Here is a 22,307-nt window from a genome sequence, read left to right as displayed (position 1 = left end):
AGAGTAAAGGTACCCGAACCAGTAGATTCCTCAATCCTCACCCATTATAGGCTCATATGGACCAAGTTCAGTTCAGGGGAATACATTTCCCTATGGCTGCACGGAGATGAAAAATCTCACGAAGACATAGGTACGGATGTATCCCGAAAGCAATCCACTACCCTACACGGAGGTAAAAACCTCACGAAGGCATAGTTTCTCACTCCCACTTAAAAGGGTAACATTGTTCAACTCATGAAATGTATAATGCAAACAATGTTTAAACAAGAAGATAATGAATGCAAAAGGATGTTATGAGTTTTTTTTAAAAATATTTTCTCGACCATAAGAAAAAAATTAATCAACTTTGTGGCTCGACTCTCTTATTTAAAAAGTTCCCCAATGAGTCGCCAAGTCGTCGAAACCATTTCGAAAAATAAAAAATTTAAGGTTGTCGACTTAAAAATGAAAATTGGGAGTCGCCACCAATCTTTTTATTAAGGTGTGATTGGATCACCTAAAATGACTTTGGTCTCTTAATTTTAGAAAACGGGTCCTAAGTCGGTCACACGTATGAGGAAGGATTAGCACCCTCATTACGCCCAAAAATTGGTACCTAGTTAATTAATTAATATCTTAAGGTCGAAAATTTTAAAATATAACCTTTAAAAACTTAAAACGATGGGTATTAAGACCCTTTTCAATTTAGAGAAGCAAAAAAAAATGCCACACCCAATACGTTAGGGCACAACATTCTAATTTCCTCCAAGATGAATTAGGTCAGAATACTTATACAATAAAACTTTAAAAGAACATCCACTCATCCAAGATTTAAGAAATCACACCCAATACGTTAGGGCACGATCCCTTTAGAATCCTAAACTCGGAATATTTCCTTTACTTTAAAAGAACATCCACTTATCCAAGATTTAAGAAATCACACCCAATACGTTAGGGCACAATTCCTTTAGAATCTCAAACTCGGAATATTTCCTTCATGATTTAAAAGAAAGTCCGCTTATCCAAGATTTAAGAAATTACACCCAATACGTTAGGGCACAATTCCTTTAAAATCCCAAACTCGGAATATTTCTTTTATGATTTTTAAAAAATCTTCATTTCGAGAAATCAATGCGTCACATCCAATACGTTAGGACACAACGTGTTGAATTCCCAATAATGAGTTTTTTATTATTTTCTTGATTGAAGAGAAATGCTCGATTGTCGGATTTAACGAAGAAAATCGGAACCCAATACGTTAGGGCTCAATTCCCTTGAAAATCCCAAATACGAACATTATCTCAATTTTAAAAAATTTTCTATCTTTAAATTTGAGTAAAAAATGATGTAACGTGATTTTATACATACAAATGCTATAATAATAATAATAATAATAATAATAATAATAAATACATCATCGACATAAAAATAATATAAGCAAATGAATAAACGAAATAAAAAAGGTAATCCATGACATGCAAAATATTAAATGTAAACACAATTATACAATGGATGGGATAGCAAACAAAATAAATAAAGATTAGAAGACATATAATATACACATGGAAGTTATGAAGATTAAAATATAAATATAATTTACAAATAAAATTTTGGGTTATAGAATTTATACATATATATAATACATAATATACTTATGAAAATAAAGAAAAATATAATTATACGTACATATATAAAATAATAAAAAAGGTGTGTTTTAAAAGGAAAAGTGAGTATTTAATCATTTTAAAAATCATAAATATATACATATAAAGATGAAAATATTCATTTAAAAAATATAGGAAAATATTCGTTAAAAATAAATATATACACGTATATATAAAAGGAATATATATAGATAAAAACAATTAAATAATGAGTACATTAAAAATATATATACGTACATATATATATAAATGTGAGAAAAATATAAGTTTAAAAAATGTGCATAAAATATACATGTATAGATTTTAAAAAAAAAGATGATTACGTTATTAATTAATAAAATAAATGAAAAGAAAGAAAAGAAAAACTAAATTGAATTGCAATAAAAAACTGGGTAAATCCATAAATAAATAAAAGTAAAAGGATTAATTTGAACGCGCTAATTACATAGAGGGCTGGAAGGAAATTTTCCTTCTCCTCTAAAACGACGCCGCTCAACTTAGACCCAATTGAAATAAAAATAAATAAAAGGGTAAATTAAGAAAATAAAATAAAAAACTTAATTACAAAAACATTAAAAGGCGGAGGGCTAAATAAAATAAATAAATAAAATTGCAGTGGTATCACCTTCTCCCCTTTTTAAAATTGTAAATAAGTAAAAAATAATCGAAAGAAAAAAATAGTAAGCCACCTTTAAAAAGCGCCAATCGTTCTCTTTTTATTCCTCTTCCTCCTTTTTTTCCCCGGTATAATGAAGGAGAGGCCTCTATTTATAGTTGAGCCTCCCCAAATCCAACAGCATGATCAATTACATCAACTACTGAGATTAAAGGGTATCTCTAAGATTACAAAATCATATCTTCTAAGATTGCATATCATATCAAAGATTATACATCATATCTAAGATTGCATATCATATCTAAGATTGCATATCATATCTACGATTGCATATCATATATAAGATTGCATATCCTCAAAAATTATGTTTCCATATGTGAGCCTGGGCTAAAATTGGGTATTACAACGTCCATTCCCCACATGGAGAAAGGCCATGGAGAAACCATAACATGAAGGGGTGAAGGTGGTGCGTGCATTTTGTCACTATAAATTTGACATTTATGGCACCTTTTGGCATAAGTAATGCAATCCCCTTCCATGGTGGACCAATAGTACCCAAATCTCATAATTTGTCTGGCCATCGTGAAGCCGTTGGCATGCGTTCCGCAGATACCTTCATGAACTTCTTCCAAAATTTCCTTTGCCTCGACAGCATCCACACACCTCAACAATACTTGATCTCTTCCCTTTTTATACAAAATTTCCCCATCTAGGATATAGTCAATGGCTAATCTCCTTAATGTCTTCTTATCATTTTCTGTCGCATGGTCCGGGTACTCACGACTCTTCACATATCGCAACATGTCATGGTACCAAGGGTGATCATCCTTTCCCTCTTCATTGTCAATGTTGCAACAATGGGCTGGAGCCTCATAGATGCTGATCTGGATAGGCTTCATATCTTTTAATTTGTTCACTTTAAACATGAAGGCTAAAGTGGCCAAAGCATCCACCATCTGGTTTTCATCTCGCGGGAGGTAACTAAAGGTGACACTATCAAATTCCTCAATCAATTCCATAACCAATTTTCGATAGCGGACCAACTTCGGGTCTCTTGTTTCCCATTCCCCTTTGAGCTGATAAATTACTAATGCAGAGTCCCCGTATACCTCTAGCACCTTAATTTTCCGCTCTATGGCTGCCCGGATGCCCATAATGCAAGCTTCATACTCAGCCATATTATTTGTGCAGTCAAAGTCCAATTTGCTAGTGAAAGGATAATAATCTCCACTAGGAGACACGAGTACTGCCCCAATTCCGTTGCCTATAGCATTTGAAGCTCCGTCAAAACTCAACTTCCAAGGACCACCTTCTTGGAAATCTTTCTCTACAGTTGCGATATACATCAAATCTTCATTTGGGAAATCGAAGTTCAATGGCTCATAATCATCCAGAGCCCTACTTGCTAGGAATTCCGCTATTGCACTCCCTTTGACCGCCTTCTGGTTTACATAGACTATGTCAAATTCAGATAGAAGAATTTGCCATCGGGCCATTCTTCCATTCAGAGCGGTTGACTCCATTAAGTATTTCAGAGGGTCCAATTTGGAGATTACCAGGTCGTATGGTACAACATGTACTGTCTCAGTCTCCGAGTTGTCCAGTTTAGGGCACAACATAATTTCTCGATTGGCGAATATCTTGTTTCGCATTCAGTGAACTTCTTACTGAGATAGTAGATTGCTCTTTCCTTTCGTCCTGATTCATCATGTTGACCAAGCACGCATCCCATAGAATTTTCAAATACTACCAAATACAGTATGAGCGGTTTGTCTGGGCAGGGTGGCATCAGCACTGGGGCGTTGGATAAGTAATGTTTGACTTTTTCAAAATTTTTTTGACATTCCTCATCCCATACACCAGGATTATGTTTCTTGAGGAGGCGAAATGTGGGGTCGCATTTCTCAGTTAGCTGTGAGATGAACCGAGCAATATAGTTCAGCCTTCCTAGAAAACCTCGAACTTCCTTTTGAGTACGCGGCGGGGGTAATTCTTGTATTGCTCTTACTTTGTCAGGATCAATCTCAATTCCTCTCTCACTGACCACGAACCCAAGCAATTTTCCTGATCTGACCCCAAATGTGCATTTTTTGGATTTAGCTTTAATGAAATTTTCTCAACCTCATAAATAATTTCTTAAGGACCGCACATGTTCCTTTTCATTTTAGATTTTGCAATCATGTCATCAACATAGACTTCTAACTCATTATGCATCATATCATGGAACAGTGTTACCATGGCCCTCTGATACGTTGCCCCTGCATTTTTCAACCCAAATGGCATCACCTTATAACAAAAGGTTCCCCATAGGGTTATGAATGTAGTTTTCTTCATATCCTCAGGATGCATCTTAATTTGGTTGTATCCAGAGAAACCATCCATGAAAGAAAACAGCGAATGCCCTGCTGTGTTGTCCACCAAGGCGTCGATGTGCGGCAAGGGAAAGTTATCTTTTGGGCTAGCCTTATTTAAATCTCTATAATCTACACACATTCGTACTTTTCCATCTTTTTTAGGGAGAGGAACGATATTAGCTACCCACTCGGAGTATTTGACCACTTGCAGGAATCCAGCATCGAATTGTTTTTGCACCTCCTCTTTTATTTTTAACATAACATCAGGCCTTATTCTTCGGAGTTTTTGCTAAACTGGTTTGCAATCTTCCTTTGTAGGAAGTCGGTGAACTACGATGTCAGTACTTAACCCCGGCATATCTTGGTATGACCATGCGAAGACATCTTTAAACTCTCGAAGTAATTTAACGAGGTCTTGTTTCACTTCTTCAGCTATGCACGTGCCAATCTTTACCACCTTTCCCTCTTCCAGGATCACTGTCTCTATCGTCTCCTCGTGAGGTAGAATCTGTTTCTCCTCCTGCTCTACCATCCTCAACAAGTCCGGAGATAGGTTGCAATCTGTGTTATCTTCAAAATCTTGAGATTCCTCTAAACACATATCTCGTTCAAAAGGATTTTCTAAGTCCATAGTAGAGTCACTTATATCATTGATATCTTGGGACCTGTTATAGGTATCAAAGAATGTACAGGGAATGTATGAATTTAAGGATTCTTATTTAGTATGACCATGAATAAAAGAATGATTCGGAATAAAAACATTCAAGATGACTATTCGTATGAAAGAATGAAAAGAATTTTAAAAGAATATATACTTAAAATGTGAAGATATATTTCATTGAAATCACAATGTCCACATATAAGCCCATTTCAGTTCACAAAAGTTTTCATTTTCTCTAGGCTTAAAACAATTAATATGTTTTGAATATTACTCTGGAAAAGCTCTAAAAACTTCAGGCATTTCTTCTGCAGTCCAATTGTTTAAAACACTCCCAGGTTCAACGGGATAGATGCCTGATGTACTTCCTTCTTCAGATTCTTCTTCAAATATGGCATTGATGCTCAAGTTCTCTAACATTTCCTCTGCGGTCTTCTTTCTTGGAATCCTCAGTCCAGAATACATGGTTCCTCCCGATATGAATGTCCTAGATATGTGGGGAAAGCCATAGGTTCCCAATCAACTTCTTTTCCGTTCAAACGCGCCTTCCTTCTGTCTTGTCTTTTCTCTAACTCTTTCCTTCTCTACTTGGCATTCGGTTTAAATTCTAAACCAAAACGGTCTTGTTTGTCTTTCACCACTAGTGCCTCTATCCTTCCTTGAAGGCATCTTCCCAGTCCTCTTCATTCACAGCTCCTTTCCCAACTGTCATTTGTAGTCCCATCCTTGTGGCTCTAGATATGCTAGGCATTGGGATTTTCTTTCCCTTAGTGACAAAAGTTGTATTTACGAACTCTAAGGATCGAAAAGAACATTCGACCGCATCATCATCCACTCCCAAATATGGTGCGTCATTGGTTACCGATGCAATGATGTCTTCCTCAGCGTCAACCGTAATTAACCGGCCTTCTGTCACTAATTTCAACTTCTGGTGCAATGATGAAGGCACCGCCCCTGCTGAATGAATCCATGGTCTCCCGAGCAAGTAATTATACGAAGGCTTGATATCCATCACTAAGAAATCCACTTCGTACGTATTTGGGCCAATCAAGAGAGGTACTTCTATTCTTCCCATCACCTTTCTTTCGGTACCATCAAATGCTCTCACTATGTTCTGGCATGATTTCATGTGAGAGCTGTCCACCGGTAACCTATTTAAGGTGGATTGGGGTAAAACATTCAAGGCTGATCCATTATCAATTAGCACTCTTGATAACATATATTTCCCGCAGTAAGTAGAAATATGTAAGGTTTTGGTGGCTCCTCTTCCCCCGGGCGGTATTTCATCATCATTAAAGAAAATGAAATTGTCGGCAATGATATTATTAACCAAACGGTCCAACTTATTCACTGAGATATCATCAGCGACGTAAGTTTCATTTAGCATCTTAATCAGCGCATTACGATGTATCTCTGAACTTAGAAGCAATTCAAGCATCGAGATACGAGCCGATTGCTTATGTAATTGCTCTACCACGCTGTACTCGCTATGTTTTAAGAATTTTAGAAATTCATTAGCCTCATTTTCAGTTACCGGCTGATTGATACGCGGCTCAATTTTGTCTGTCTTTGCTTTTCCCAATTCAACCGCTAAGGCTTTTCCTTTTCCAGACTCCACTCTTGCTTTTGCCGGATCATAGCGTTTTCCACTTCGTGTATAGAATCCTTCATCCTCTCCTAAAGCATTTACCAAGCTCTCTTCTCCTGGGATTGTTACATTGCAGTTGTAATTCCAAGGAAACTTTTTGCTATCCTTGTAGGGAAAGGATACAGGTTTTTGGATTATGACCTTTGGTGCTCTTTGTATTCCAGATTCTCTGCTCATTGGTTTTGAAATAATTACCACCGGGTAATTAGCCTTTTGGGCTTTGCCCGTAGATCCTTCTTCTGTAGCATAGACCTCTCCTTCTGCTAGTTCATTAATCTCTTCATAAAACTCTAACTCTTTGCTATCCATTAAGCTTTGCACCATAGTTTTGAACTCGGTACACTTTTGGATGTCATGGCCTTCTTCTGCGTGGAACTCACAAAACTTCCTTACTCCTTCAGACCTTTTTATTGAATTTTGCCTGATGAGACCTCTTTTCACCATTTGTTTTCAAACCCATTCAAGGGGGGTCCTTATCTCGGCTACGTTGGCTTTGACTCTCTTTCTTCCGCTCTCAATTATCGCGTTCACCCCTTTATTGTCATGATTGGGCAACGGATTCTCTGCTACATTTGGTCCTGATGAGTCACCAATCTTTACGATCCCCAAATTGATAAGTTTTTCAACTAACTTCTTGAATGCAGTGCAGTTTTCAATCGAATACCCCTTGGTCCCCGCGTGATACTCGCATTGGGCGTTTGCGTCATACCACTTAGGGTATGGGGGTTGTATTGGTTTCAGGTAATATGGAGATACCACATGTGCATCGAATAAGTTCTGGTACAATTCCCTATACGTCACTGGGATGGGTGTGAATTGAAGTCTCTCTACGTTTGGCCTTGGATTAGATTCCTGTTTCGAAGAACCTTGCCGATTAGCGGCTACTGCTCTGGCTTGTCCGACCGTGATTGTTTTAGAATGGTCCTTGTTAAACGTGCTTGTATTGTTTATCTCGTGCTCCTTCTTCCTTGGAGCCGACCTTTTAGTACTTTCTCCTGCTTCTATCTTGCCACATCTTATGGCGTTCTCTATCATTTCTCCAGACATCACTATGTCTGAAAAGCTTTTAGTGGCACTGCCCAACATGTGATTGAGAAATGGAGCTTTCAAGGTATTGACAAAAAGCATGGTTATCTCCTTCTCTAAAAGTGGTGGTTGAACTTGTGCTGCTACCTCCCTCCATCTCCGAGCATACTGGCGAAAGCTCTCATTAGTTTTCTTTTCCATGTTTTGCAATACAATTCGATCGGGTGCTATATCCATCACATGTCTGTACTGCTTTATAAAGGCCTGCGCCAAATCTTTCCAGGAGTGGATTTTGGTTCGACTCAATTGATTGTACCATCTAGCCGCTGACCCGATCAAACTGTCCTGAAAACAGTGAACCAGCAGTTACTCATTGTTGATGTACCCGGTCATCCTCCAGCAAAACATAGTGATTTGAGCTTCGGGACAACTTGTCCCATCATATTTTTCAAACTCCGGCATCTTAAATTTGGGAGGGAGGACCAAATCTGGTACCAAGCTTAGATCTTTAGCGTCCATCCCATGATAATTCTCGCTACTTTCCATGGCTTTGAATTTCTCTTCGAGCCATTTACATCTTTCCTCCAATCGGCTCGGCAGTTTTTCCCTTGTTTACTCTTTTCCCATCATTTCGTCAAAATCGGGTACTATGGGATTGGTAGGGGCTTCTCCGAGATGAGAACCTATTCCAGTTTGGAAATTTACTGGCATTGAGACACCAGTTTGAAACTGCTGAGGCCTAATAGTAACAGATGATCTGCGTGGTTGCACATCAGCTTGGGTTTGCGCATGAGGAGGAGTGAAACCTGGGGGATAGAGAGGGCTATCATTATTTTCTTCTTCTGTATTAACCACGGGGTCTTTTCCTTTGTCGCTTCCCCCTTTGAACAACTGTGTTAATTCAACTATCATGCTTTTTTGAGACTCTATCATTTCGTTCTTCATATCTTGTTGAATCTTCTCTAACCGCTCTTGCATTTGTTCTTGCATCTCCTTTTGGAGTTGTTCGAGTCTTTCGAGTCTTTGATCCATGGTTTTTGTTGCGACGGGTACCGTAGTGATAAACGGTTGGCGAAATTTTGTTAGTTTCCAGGGTAGTTCTGTCTTAATTTTAAATTAATTAGGCTCCCTTTTTAAAACTTGATGCATATGATGATATGTAGATGCATGAATGCAAAAAGAGGCACTGATTCTAATTCAACTTTATTAGAAAACTTTACTAGAGAAGAAATTTCTTTACATAAAATAAATTACATATACGACTTTGCCCTTATACCCAAAGCCTTAACCTTTTTAAGAAGCCAAGCTAATTCTCTGCCCTGGTCCGATTCCGACTCATACTTCAAACTTAATAGATCAGCTTAAACCGCTAGGGTTTGCAGGTGATCAGCTACCTCGCGTACTTGAACCACTGCCTCACTCATAACATAATCTCTGTCTCTAATCTGATCTTGAGACCGCTGGAATTGCCCTTGCCACTACTAACTACTTCTTCCCAGAAGCTCTATTCGGAATTCGCTGTTTTGCAATGCGTCCTCAAGCTCTCTTACTTGTCCCTTTAATTCAACCGCAGAATTACGACAACGGTATTGGTGAAGTAGCCTTTCCAGTTCAGTTACTCGGGCATTCAACTTCGTCTTCTCGTTTTGGCAGACTAGTAGACTCTCTCCCAAAGTAACCTCTCGAGTTTGAGTATCCTGAAATTTCTTTTCCCACTGATTAGCTTTCGTTTTTTCCTCCTGAATTTCCTGTCGCCATTGTTCTGGTGTTTTACCCAAGCCAGCAGTTCTTATCGACCTACGCAACTTCTTGTAATCCGTCTTCAGGCTGTCTAAATCTTCTTCTGCCTTGTTCTTTCCTTTTCTTAATTTGTCGGCCTCTAATCTTTGAATGTCCAAATCCAGCCCTAACTGCATTTTCTCTTCCTCTAACTGTTCTACTTTCTTCCCTATCTCCAAACTCCTCTTTTCAAATTCTTGCTTGATAATTTCTATCTCAGAGGGCAATACTTGTAGGTGTTCCTCTAAAGATCGAGCAGTTTCTGGATTTGACGCTGGGATATTATCGTTGACCTTTTGATCACGCCACTGGCTATACTCGGGGGTCATTGTCGGACCCACGGCTAAAATCTTCATTCGGCGAGTTTGGTTCCAGGCATTAGACACTTCTCGAACCTTTTTCTTGTAATTGTCCTCCCTATAGGAAAAATCACAATAGACCAACCCCTGCGTTGCTGGTACGAATTGTCGTGATCTATACTGTCTGAATACGAGTAGGGGAGCATATCCGATAGCTCCCCATATCCCGAGCAGAGGAACCCAGTCGAAATCTCCACATCGGTACAATATCTCATCAGGAATTAACCAAGGAGCCCTCCATTCAATATCTTCATCCTGGAGATTCTGGAGTATCTCCATCCATCTTTCTTCTGAAATATCATCCTGTCTTGGCGTGGCCACCAATTCCTCTAGAGGGGAGTAGCTGCTAGAGAATACTTGATAAGAGACCTTTTCCACTTTCCAGAAATGGCTATGAAACCATGCCAATAAAAGCTGTGCGCATCCAATAAACCTTCCCTCACCTGTTTTCCGACATGCACTCAGGGATCTGAAAGTTTCAGCTAGTATTGCCGGAACCGATGTAACCCCTTTACTAAGCCGATCAAACAAATTAGATACAGCCTCGTCTATGTGCCCTAAAGCTTTGGGGAAGACCACTAGCCCGTAGATACCTAAAGCGAAGACATCGACCCTTTTCTTTACGTCAGGATGTATAAGCACCAAATCTCGTAAGCTTTTCCAAGGGACACACTTACTGTCGCCCTTCTGTTGGATTCGAGTAGCGACCTACTGCTCGCTCATCCCGGTAATGTTCATTAATTTCCTTAACAACGGAGGGACACAAGCAGCTCTAGAATAAACCCTGTCGACTTGAAACTTTGGGCACCGAAGCAAGGTCGTATACTCCTCCACAGTAGGCGTCAAATCTACTTTCCCAAAAGTGAAACAACTGTAGGCAGGATTCCAAAACTGAGCAAGGGCTCGGAATAAATACTTGTCCACTTTGACACTGAGCAGATAATGTAGGTCACCGTAGTTACAATAGAACAGCTGCTTGGTCTCGACATCCCACTGATCCCAGACTTCTTTCATTTCTCGAAGGTCATTCTGGATTACACTGATACGGGTGAAATCCCACAATTCTGACACGTGCCCTTCGGTAAGACTATCGCCTTTCTCCCGTTGTGTCGTCTCAGCCCACACTCGCACAGCCGTATTATCTTCTACTTTATCAAGAAATCTCTTTTCCATGATAAGCTTTCGTTTTAGACACCGAACATGAATCGACACCTCTTTTAGAATGACAATGCCGTACAATCACAAATAAAGCAAAAATAGTATTACGCAGAACAAGATTTAACGTAAATGACGGTAAACATAGCATCCATTTAGGTAAGCACTAAGGTTTGGCGTAGCTCTACCTAGGTCGGTTCTTATGGCTCATTACATGTGGTTTGGTTCTAAGTAGGGTACCTGAACCAGCAGATTCCTCAATCTTCACCCATTATAGGCTCATACGGACTGAGTTCAGTTCAGGGGAATACATTTTCCTATGGCAATGCGGAGATGAAAATCTCACGAAGACATAGGTACGGATGTATCCCAGAAGCGATTCACTATCCCATGCAGAGGTGAAAACCTCACGAAGGCGTAGCTTCTCACTCCCACTTAAAAGGTGTGACCAATGGTCATGCAATGGAATGTGCAGAAATATACACCTAAACTCTAAACAAAGCATTAATTATAAACAAATAATAAAAGCCAGAATAAAGGCAAATGAAATGTAATAAAAGGATCGTATCTTTAAATCAAGTTTTCAATTTTTTGACACAAAGACAAAAAGCAATCAACTCGTGGCTTGACTCTCTTATTTTATGTCCCCAGCGGAGTCGCCAAGCTGTTGACACCATTTTTTTGATGAAAAACAGGGTCGACTTGGGTTTTGAAAAATGAAAACGAAAGTGGGGGTCGCCACCAATCTTTTTTGGTGAGGTGTGATTGGATCACCTCGAAAACTGGTTGTTTTTAATAAACGGTTTAATTTTATTAAAACAACGATTTTGGTCCACAAAATTCAGAAAAACGGGTTCGGGAATCGGTTACGCACGAGGAAGGATTAGCACCCTCGATACGCCCAAAATTGGTACCTAGTTGATTACTTAATGTCTTAGTGTCGAAAAAACTGAAAACTTTAAAGAAATTTAAAGATACGATCCTTATATTAAAATACTAAAAGAAAATTTTTTTGAGAAAAGAAGCACATTTCACGTTAATTGAGAAATAGACGTCATATCCAGTAAGTTAGGATACAATGTCTTGAATTCTCGATGCGTAAAAATGCTTGTTTAAAAGATATTTTAGCTATCTCGGATTTAAAAAAGGAGATCACGACCAGTAAGTTAGGACGTGATTTTTTTTATATTCCGAGATCATTTAAAACTTGAGTTTGAAAAGATTCGTACATTCAGATTTATCGAGAAAATCGAAACCCAGTAAGTTAGGGCACGGTTTTCTCGAATCCAAACACGAAATGCCATTTTAAAAAAAAAAATTTTGGTTATATCGAGTAAAATAAAGCACAAAATCATAGTGAAAGCAAATTACATTGTTTATGCATGGCAAAATCATAATGAACATGAAAATATAAAAACGATGCAAGCAATAGCAATCAATATGAACGATCAAACTTACAACATACAAAATAACAAAATATAAAAAACGAATAAAGTTAAATCATTCATTCAAAATAATAACAAAATGAAATAAATAAATAGCAAATACAATTAAGTATAAAAGATATATATAGACATGAACTAAAATATGTGTATACATAAAATAAATAAATATATGTATATATAAAAAATATGTACATATATAGGTGTATAAAACTATGGAATACGAAGGTAAAGAAATACATATAAAAAGTAAGTGTATATATATATTGTAAAATAAAAAAGTATATATGTACAAACTAAAGTTTAAAACTAATGAAAATATACATATGTATACAAATAAATACGTTAGTTTATATACATGCTAAAATATATTGAAAATGTGTATGTATATGCAGATTCAAAAAAAATAAAATAAAAAGGTGTATTTTAGACTATAAAGATTATATATAAATATGTATGGATTTATAAAATGAAAATATGTGTATAGATATATAGATAGGTACATAAGTTGTAAAATATATAAATATATATGTACCAAGTTTAAATAAAATCAATATAAATAAATAGGTAATAATAATAATAATAATAATAATAATAATAATAATAATAATAATAATAATAATAATAATAGGACCAATTCAAAACGGGAACGAAATCTCAGGGCTGAAATAAAAAATAAAACAGAATAAAGGATCAAAATGTAATACGCGCGAAAAAAAGGGGGACCAAAATGGTAAATACCCCGAAGCCCCAAAATGCAGTGTAGCAGAGGGTCAAATTAGAACAAAAACAGAATTCTGGGGCTAAATTGAAAAATAGGAAATAGCGAAATAGGACCAGATTGCAACGCGCTACAAAGTCGGAGGGACTGCGCGCGCAAATATCCCATTTAAAGAAAACACGCGGATCCTTCCCCGGGTCGGGTCACCGCGCGGGTCAGAGCTCAATACGACGCCGTTTTGGAGCCACTGATCAGACTCCAAACGGCGTCGTTTCACACATCAAGTAAGGGCCAAAAAGAACCCTAATCTGGCAGCCTCCATTTCATTTTCTAATGAAAAGAGAAAAAAAGAAAAAAAATTAAAAAAGAAACAGGAAAAGAGAACAGAGAGCTCGAATGCTCTCCTCTCTGCGCCCCTCTCGGCCTTTAAAGCTCAGGCCACCATCTCCGCCTCCATGGCCAGTGGCCGGAGCTGCGCGAGAACGGTCTCTAGGCCTCCCATTTTTCGTTTTTTTGCGGCGTCCCCGAAGGCTAAGCCTTCTCAACCGCGAGTCCAAAAGGAAAAGGGATGAAACACCCCTTTTTGCTCGACTCCGATGACGGCAAAGGCGGGGGTCCGACACCAGCCTGTCGAAGCGGTAAAGTATTTATTCCCTTCCCTTTCAAACCCGTTTCCTTTGTTGAAAGATTGCAGAAAAAAATGGACAATAAAATAAAAGAGTAAAGTAAATAAGAACAAAAGAAAAGAGATGGATAAACTGGAGTCAACCTTTTTTTGATTTGCTTTTTCTTTTTTCTTGAATTCAAAACGCTGTGTGTAAAAATTGTACAGAGATATTGTTTGGCTTTTATAGCCTTTTACATTGTATTTTCATTGCATTTTGCTGTCTTGCACTATCTGCTGCTCTGCTTTTTCTATCATTTTTGCGGCGTTGATGAAGCTAGTAGCGGCGGTAGCGATGGGACAAAACGAATGATGATGGCAGAGGGATGGGCGCGGCGCTAGGCTTGGCTAGGGTTTCCGTTTTCTGAAACCCTTGACTGGTTCTGGGCCTGTTGGGCTTATTGGGCCGTTTGGGCTCTGTTAATTGGGCCCGGGCAATAATTGGGCTGTACACCTTCCATGCCTTTCGATTTTTAATGGCTCCATTAGTAAAAAGTTCTTTCATTTTGAATTTTATTTAAAACTGAAATAATCTGCAGGAAAAAGACATACTGAATTTTTCTCTATTTTTCCTGCAAAAAATTCGAGATATTTTCCCTACATATTTCAAACCTGTTTTAAGTGATAGAAGAAAGTTAGGCTACAGTTCGTTGATCACTGCAGTCATGCTCATCTCGTTGTTGTATCCTGGGAGATAGTCGACCAACGTTTCTCCAGCACTAAAGGAGCGGCCAAATCTGTCTTAAAGAAACTGTGAAAACATGCCTCAATCACCCGTCGGATTTCTGCCTACCTACGAGTACAAAATTTCGATCTAGTTTTATTTCTAATTTTTTTAAGATATATATATATCTATATTGTTCTGATTCGATGTTATGATTTAAATCAATATTTGATATTACTGTTAATTTCACTAACGTATTTGCAACAAAATATTCTTATGAAATAAATTTATTTAACAAAATATTTTAGTAAAATAAAAAAAATATTTATAAATGTCACAAAACTTATACATATTTTAGTAAAATTAAAAGAAAAAATTTATGAGTATAATAAATAATATTTAAATTTAGTAATGTAAAGCTTCTCCAAACTCGTGCTTATATATATTGATATTATCAATGTTTATTTTTTGGACCATGTTTAGGGTTTGTGGCTATTCCTCCCAATAATACCGTCTTCAAGATTCGGAGCCGTATTCTTTTCTTAAAAGTGTAATGTACCTTATCACTATACCCAATAATTATTGATTATATACTTATATATTATTTAGTTAGAGGGATTAAATTCCAAAATAAGTTTTGTCTTTGAAGTGGACCTCCAATTTGGTTGTTGTTGCTTTTCCCTCTTTTCTATAATGCTGTTGTAAGGTTGTTTTTGACTTCACCTCCATACTAAAATCGAAAACCAAAAATAAGGAAATGCCAATGAATTTTCACTTTACAAAAATTAGGGGGAAATAATAAAACAAACAAAATTTTTTTTTTAAAGAAAAGGATAAAAGTTGTATGTTTTTTTCTTATGAAAATAAAATAAAAGATCACAATTTTGGAAGGATATATTTCACGAAGTGGGTGCAAAATAATTTATATAACAAAGTTATAAAAGCTAGAAATATAAATAAAACTCAATTCTTTTTTTATACGGTATTAAAAATAAGGGATGGGGTAATTTCACAATTGAGTTAAGACTCGATCAAACGAGTGATACTAACTTAACAAATCATTTAAATATACAGACAAAAGTATAGTTTATCTTCACTCAACAGATTTTACTATTGAGTTAAGTTTTCATTAGATATAATAATTTTACATTATTTAAATCTTTAAATCTAAATATATATTACTAATATTATAATATGATTTTTTATTAGTATTTGATAATTGTGAGTGAAAATTTATTATGTCTTAATCTTTTAATTACTTAGTTTCATTGATAACTTCAAATTTTAACCATTACCGTCTATTTATCTTTATTTAAAAGAAAAATAAAAGCATTTTTTTAGCAAATCCCATAAATTTAATACTATAATAAAAATATAAATAAATAGATATTAGACTTAATATATCATTTGGCACTTGAGTTTGATATAATTTTAATGTGGTACTTGCATACGACAAAAGTTATACATTTTGGTATCCAAAAGTAACATTATTAACTTTTTATGTTTAATTTAGATTTTAAGGTAAGTTAATGAAAATTCATAATTAACTAATAATATTAGAAATTAAATTTTCTCAAATCAATTTAAAAATTAGGAAAAATCACAATGAACACAAAATTTAAAAATTTATAATTAATACTAAATTTATTCTATAACAGAATCATGAAAATTGTAACCTAAATCTAATAATTTTAAAGTTAATTTTCATCAAATAAACCTTAAAACTCAATTAAATGCTAAAATATCAGCACTGCTACTTCGAGTTCCATAAAACATAAGTAATATATTAAAAAAAGTGTGAAATTCATATAACTAAATCAATGAGTTTGATAACAAATTTAGTGTATGTATTTATAAATTGAACCCATTATTGTTGTATAAATTCAGTTAAAATTGTACTTAGAACAAAATTTCTCTTTGAATTGAAAAAAGAATCAAAATTTCAATTGGGAATGACATCACAAAATGGAGAAAGTAACTGTAAATTTCTCTTCTTCTTCTTTTTTCTTTCTTTTAGGTTTTATTTTAAAACAAAATTTTTGCAAAACTTAATTAGAAATTGATTGTGGGATTCATTAATTAGGCTAAAAATGGAAAAATAATAAAGGTTCAGTTACAAAAACAAAGTGGTTTTAGTGTAAAATCTTTGACACATTGCAAATTTCATTTACTCATGTATTGCCAATCCCTTCAAAACCAACCTTCCTCAGTTAATATTTTTTTTCTCCTCCAAATTCCCTCATAAAAAGACAAATTTTTTTGTTTCAAAATACCCTCTCAAGACAAATAAAATATCTTTTCATTTGGGGTTTACCTACCCCTATTTATGAATAAAATCATGTATATTTATTTATATTTATTAATAAAAATTAATTTTAGCGTTACGAGTTAAATGACATCAAACTCAATAAAAATATGACATAAAATACTTAAATTAAAATTATAATAGTAAAATAAAATTAAAGATTACTTAATTCATTTAATTGAAAAAGCTACTAAAACTCCAAATCTTTTTAAGTAGGACATTTTGTTACATACATAATTTGTTTAATTCATTTACCTAATTAACATGTGTTTATACATATTTATTTCTATTTTTTGATACATAGTTAGTGGACTCCACAGACGGGCTAAAAGTTTAATGAGTGTAAATGTAGTAAAAATAAAAAAATAATTATATAAACAAATATGACACTTGCCACACCTCAACTCATTTGTGGAGTTTAAAACTCCACTAACAATTGTATCAAATAATTACCTTTTATTTAAAATACTATTAAAAGAGAAATTATCTGGTACACTATCAATGGAATTTTAAATTCCACAAGCGAGACCAGAGGTTGATAAGTATCATATAGGGGTATACTAAAATATTTAAAAAAAGCCACATGCCAATTTTTAATATTGATATTAAAATAAAAATACACTATTAATATATCAAATACTCATCTTTAAAAAAACCAACATTTTGGTTTCTATTTCTATATCTACATATTTAGATAATTAATAGTGTTTTGAGTTAAAAGTTGATATAATTGTTAAATTTCGGTTAAAAATGTTCATCTACATAATAAATTCAAGAAAATAGCTAAAAAGTTGCAAAATTTTCGTTTTTGTCTCAAATATTAAACTCTCTTAACTTCAAAATTTCATGGACCTAGAAAATTGAAATTAATTTCACAATCATCAAATTTGATTCTAATATTTGAGTACCAGATGATTGGAACTCATAGTAATGTTAAAGAAATTATTGAGAGATTTGGAGAAATACAGAATCTAAAATAAAATCTTAGAGGGTGAGATATACATCTGTCACATGACTAAATCCAAATTTAAGTAGAATTGCATCAAAATCCTGCTATGAAATTAGCAAATAAAAAGATGGGTTTTAGGAGATTAATTATTGTTGAATTTTAGGTAAATTTTTTTTGGCTTGAAAAGAAGGGAAGGCCCTCTCCATGTCTCCCACGTCTCATTTCAATTAACCTAAGAATTTCCCCTAAAATACAAATCTTTTTAACGAACTAATCATTAATTTGGGTCCATTTTCTTGCCCTTTGCAACACTTGAACTTGGAAGCTTAAAAGTCACTATCAACTTTCAATGTTAACCCTTGCTTTCCCATTTCATCAATGGCTTAAAATATTGTCTAATAATTCAATATTTCAAACCCTTTTCTTATTTATTTTTATTTTTATATTATTATAACATAAATAAATAAGGAAAAAAAAAAGGGGGCCCATATAGAAACTTAATCTCAAGCCTTTATAAACCATTAGTATAACCCTTTTTTTTTTGCAAAACAAACATTAAACCACATACCCTTCATTTCTCTTTTAAACTTTTCCCTTCCTTTTTTTCCTTTTCCTTCTTCTTCCTCCTCTTCTTCCTCTTGCTCAACTTGCATGGAGTACGATACAAGTTTTAAAGAGGATTTTCCTTTCCTTTCTAGCCTTTTCTCGGAGAACAACTCAAGTTCTTCCTTCAAACCTGATTTTAATGGCTGTTTTCCTTTGCCTGATGGTTCTTCTCCATCATCTTCCTCTTCTCCATCATCATCATCTTCCAAAGCTTTGGTCCACAACTTTATTCTTAACCAAGACCAAGACACAACTCCAACTGGTAACAACAACACTGGTTCTCTCTTGAACAATCATCCTCACCATTTCCATCAGTTTCCCATTGATGGGTCCTCAAAGAATCCTTTTTTTGAGGATTCCACCACATGCACCGACCCTTTTATCGACCCTTACACCAATGATCTCAATGCTTACATCCCTTCCTTGTCTTTTACAGTACCCGATCATGGTACTTCTTTAAACAATGGCCTTACTTTCCAAGCCTTTTCAACTGAATCACCCTGCTGGGATTTTTCTCAAAACAAAGCTTCAGCTCCATCGGAAACCGGTGAACATCATCGGAGTTATCAGCAGCAACAACTGGAGCCTATGGATTTTCAAGATCAACCACCGACGCCTCCTCCACCACCACCACCTCCGGTGGCTACCAAAGTGGCTGAAGATGCCTCATGCATTACCAATCAAAATGGGCGTAACAATAATAATCAAGACAGGGATGATGATGATGATGATGATGATGATGATGAGAAGAACAACAACAACAGAAGGTTCCTCAAAGCCAAAAGAGTTAACCAAGCTACTAAGAAAACTAGTATAATCAAAGGTCAATGGACTCCTCAAGAAGATAGGTAAAAAATTAATTTCTTTTCCCTTCATTTTGTTATGCTTTCCCCCCCCCCCCCTGATTAGGGTTTTGGGTTGTTTTTCTTTTCCTTTAAAGTCATGATTTATATGAAGATCTGATTATGTATGTGTGTATATGTTTTTATAGAGTGCTAATGCAACTGGTGACAAGGCATGGAACAAAGAAATGGTCTCAAATTGCTAAGATGCTGAATGGGAGAGTGGGAAAGCAGTGTAGAGAGAGATGGCATAACCACTTGAGGCCCGATATCAAGGTTCTTTTACCTTGTTTTCCTTTTCCTTTTCTTCTTTTATTTCTCATTAACACATTAACCATACACATAAACATAGATATACATGCATGATCATGTATGCATGTGTATATATAAGCTTATTATATATATCATACGTACGCATGTATATATATGTCATGGACAAAAGATTGCATTCAACATATATATTCTTGATACAAAAGATTAGATATATGTATGTATGTGTTCATCATATGTATATATGTAAATATACATATGCATCCATGGCTTACATCACATACATACGCATACACCGGGGCAAATGCGAGGGGTAGGTCGAGGTCTTAACCCCACAAGATGGTAAAATTACTTCTAAAATCCCTTAAAAATTATAAAATTAAAAATTAGTATAATGGAAATTTTATTTTTGAGTCCCTTCGAGAACTTATAATTTAATTCTGATCTCTCTAACTTTTTTTCCCCAGCCGTTACCCCGGTGCATATATGGTATTAGTTGTACCATTTAAACCATTTTGTTTTGTTGCGAGAATTTCCATTAAAGAATATATAATATTGACACGCGTCCGTAAATGAAAGGGAGCATTTACGTCAAATTATTATGTTATTATTATCTCTTAAAAAATTGTGAAAGTATTAAAAAGACTTACCATATAATCATTTGCTGTTATGGCGTGACAGCGCATAGTTAAACAATTTGACCAGGGTTAGGTTAGACCAAAATATTCTTAATTCGGTCTTATCGTCATATTAAATTACAATTCTAAAAAATAAATAAAAAATAAAAAATTTGATTTTTTTTTGAATCATCTCATTATAAGTTCTAATAATATCTGTTCTTTTTAACACAATTATCAGAACTACCCATAGCCCGCACTTAAACCTATGTCCTCCTACATTGACAACAATGCCCATACCAATTGAGTTAAGACTCAATCCGCGTTAATTTTGTGTTAAAGACTCAATCCTACATAAAAGGTTTTTTTCCTTTACCATATGATTGTTAAACCTAATGATCATAAAATCTTAACTTTTTTTTTATCTATAAAGAAAAAGTTATGCCTATTACATGAAATATAAATAATGTTAAAGTTACATTCATAATATCTCACTTCTCTACTATGAATCTTCCATGAGAAAGAAAAGAAATGGATTCCTACACTAATAAGTGAAACCTTTGTATTTGATACATAGTTAACTTATAAATTTATAGATTACTAATGAAACACCATTGATAATATGGTAACTATACTTTTCAATAACCTGCGTCACCAGATTCATTCTAGCTATATAGATATATAAGAGAAACTTAAATTTAATTCATTATTTATCAAATAACTTTAAAATTGTTTGTCTTCTTCATTTGAATATGGATTGTTTTGTCCAAAAATGTATGGGTTTATTTGAAATTACAGAAGGATTCCTGGAGTGAAGAAGAAGACATGATACTGATTGCAGCACACAAAGAAATAGGAAACAAATGGGCAGAGATAGCCAAAAGACTCCCAGGGCGTACTGAGAACACTATAAAGAACCATTGGAATGCTACCAAACGAAGGCAATTCACAAGGCGCAGCAAAGCCAAAGATGGCAACTCCAACCCTCCCAAAGGCTCCCTTCTCCAAAACTACATCAAGTCCGTAAGCTCCCCGACGGAACTGACACCGGCGGCAGCCGCCTCCTCATCGAGCCAACACGACAATGAGTTCGAAATGACTGATGCTAGCCCACACATGGTGCAACCCGAAACTTCGGGTTTGAACTCTACTGGTTGGAGCATTGGAGCTTTAAACGATCATGTTCAACGTCAGCGTCAACAGCAGCAGGAAATGAATTACTGTTTTGATGCTAATGTTTATAATGATATGCATCGTAATCAAAGCTTTGGATCGATGCTTGAAGGAGATGGCAATGGCAATGGCAGTGGCATGGGCAATTTTGAGCTTCCCTTGGAAATGGATTCGTTGAAGAAAGAGCTGGATTTGCTGGAGATGATCTCTCAAGGAAATCTCTAGTTCATTATAATCATAGCCTCCTCCCCCCCCCCCCCCACCCACCATGACATTATCTATTTAGGGTTTAAGAACTTTGGTTGTTTAATGTTAATTTAAGTTTCCCTTCCTTTTCTTTTAGTTTTATGTTGTAATGTTTGGGACATATATGTATCCTCAGCTTTACTAGGAACTTTCGACTGTTTTAATTTCCGTCTAATTTACATCTTTTTTATCTTCTAGTGTTTTTTATGAATGATGTTGAAGGTTTATATCTGCCCTTATTTATTTTTAAAGTTTAAACATATATTTTTTTTGGTAGAGAAAAAAGAACACTCTTATTAGCTAGGAATGAATAGAAACCGTTGTTCCTTCATACAAGGAATCATGAGTATCTTTTTCTAGCAGCCGTATAATATATTGTGGTGGAAAAAGAACTATTTAGTTTAGTTTTCCTATTTCCGCCTTTGCCAAACAATCATTACCTTGGTACTTCCTCGCAAGACATACTTAAAAATATATATTTTATTTAGGAATGCAATCTACCTTGCACTGTACCTAATACTTCTTAATGATTTTCTTTTTATTTATTTTATTTAACTCACAAGAAATTAA

General features: G+C 35.2%; 1 protein-coding gene across 1 annotated transcript; it reads left to right on the top strand.

The window, feature by feature from the left end:
* The first annotated feature begins 18,587 nt into the window (after positions 1–18,587).
* On the top strand, positions 18,588–21,901 carry LOC105768844 (uncharacterized). Its single transcript, XM_012589065.2, has 3 exons — positions 18,588–19,437; positions 19,581–19,707; positions 21,117–21,901. The coding sequence occupies exons 1-3, from the start codon at positions 18,635–18,637 to the stop codon at positions 21,714–21,716; spliced, it is 1,530 nt and encodes a 509-aa protein (XP_012444519.1). The 5' UTR covers positions 18,588–18,634; the 3' UTR covers positions 21,717–21,901.
* The last annotated feature ends 406 nt before the right edge of the window (positions 21,902–22,307 follow it).

This window comes from Gossypium raimondii, chromosome 7 (assembly GCF_025698545.1).
Source record: "Gossypium raimondii isolate GPD5lz chromosome 7, ASM2569854v1, whole genome shotgun sequence".
NCBI lineage: Eukaryota > Viridiplantae > Streptophyta > Magnoliopsida > Malvales > Malvaceae > Gossypium > Gossypium raimondii.
The sequence above is the reverse complement of the archived record's forward strand: the minus strand, read 5'-3'. Positions and strand labels throughout refer to the sequence as shown.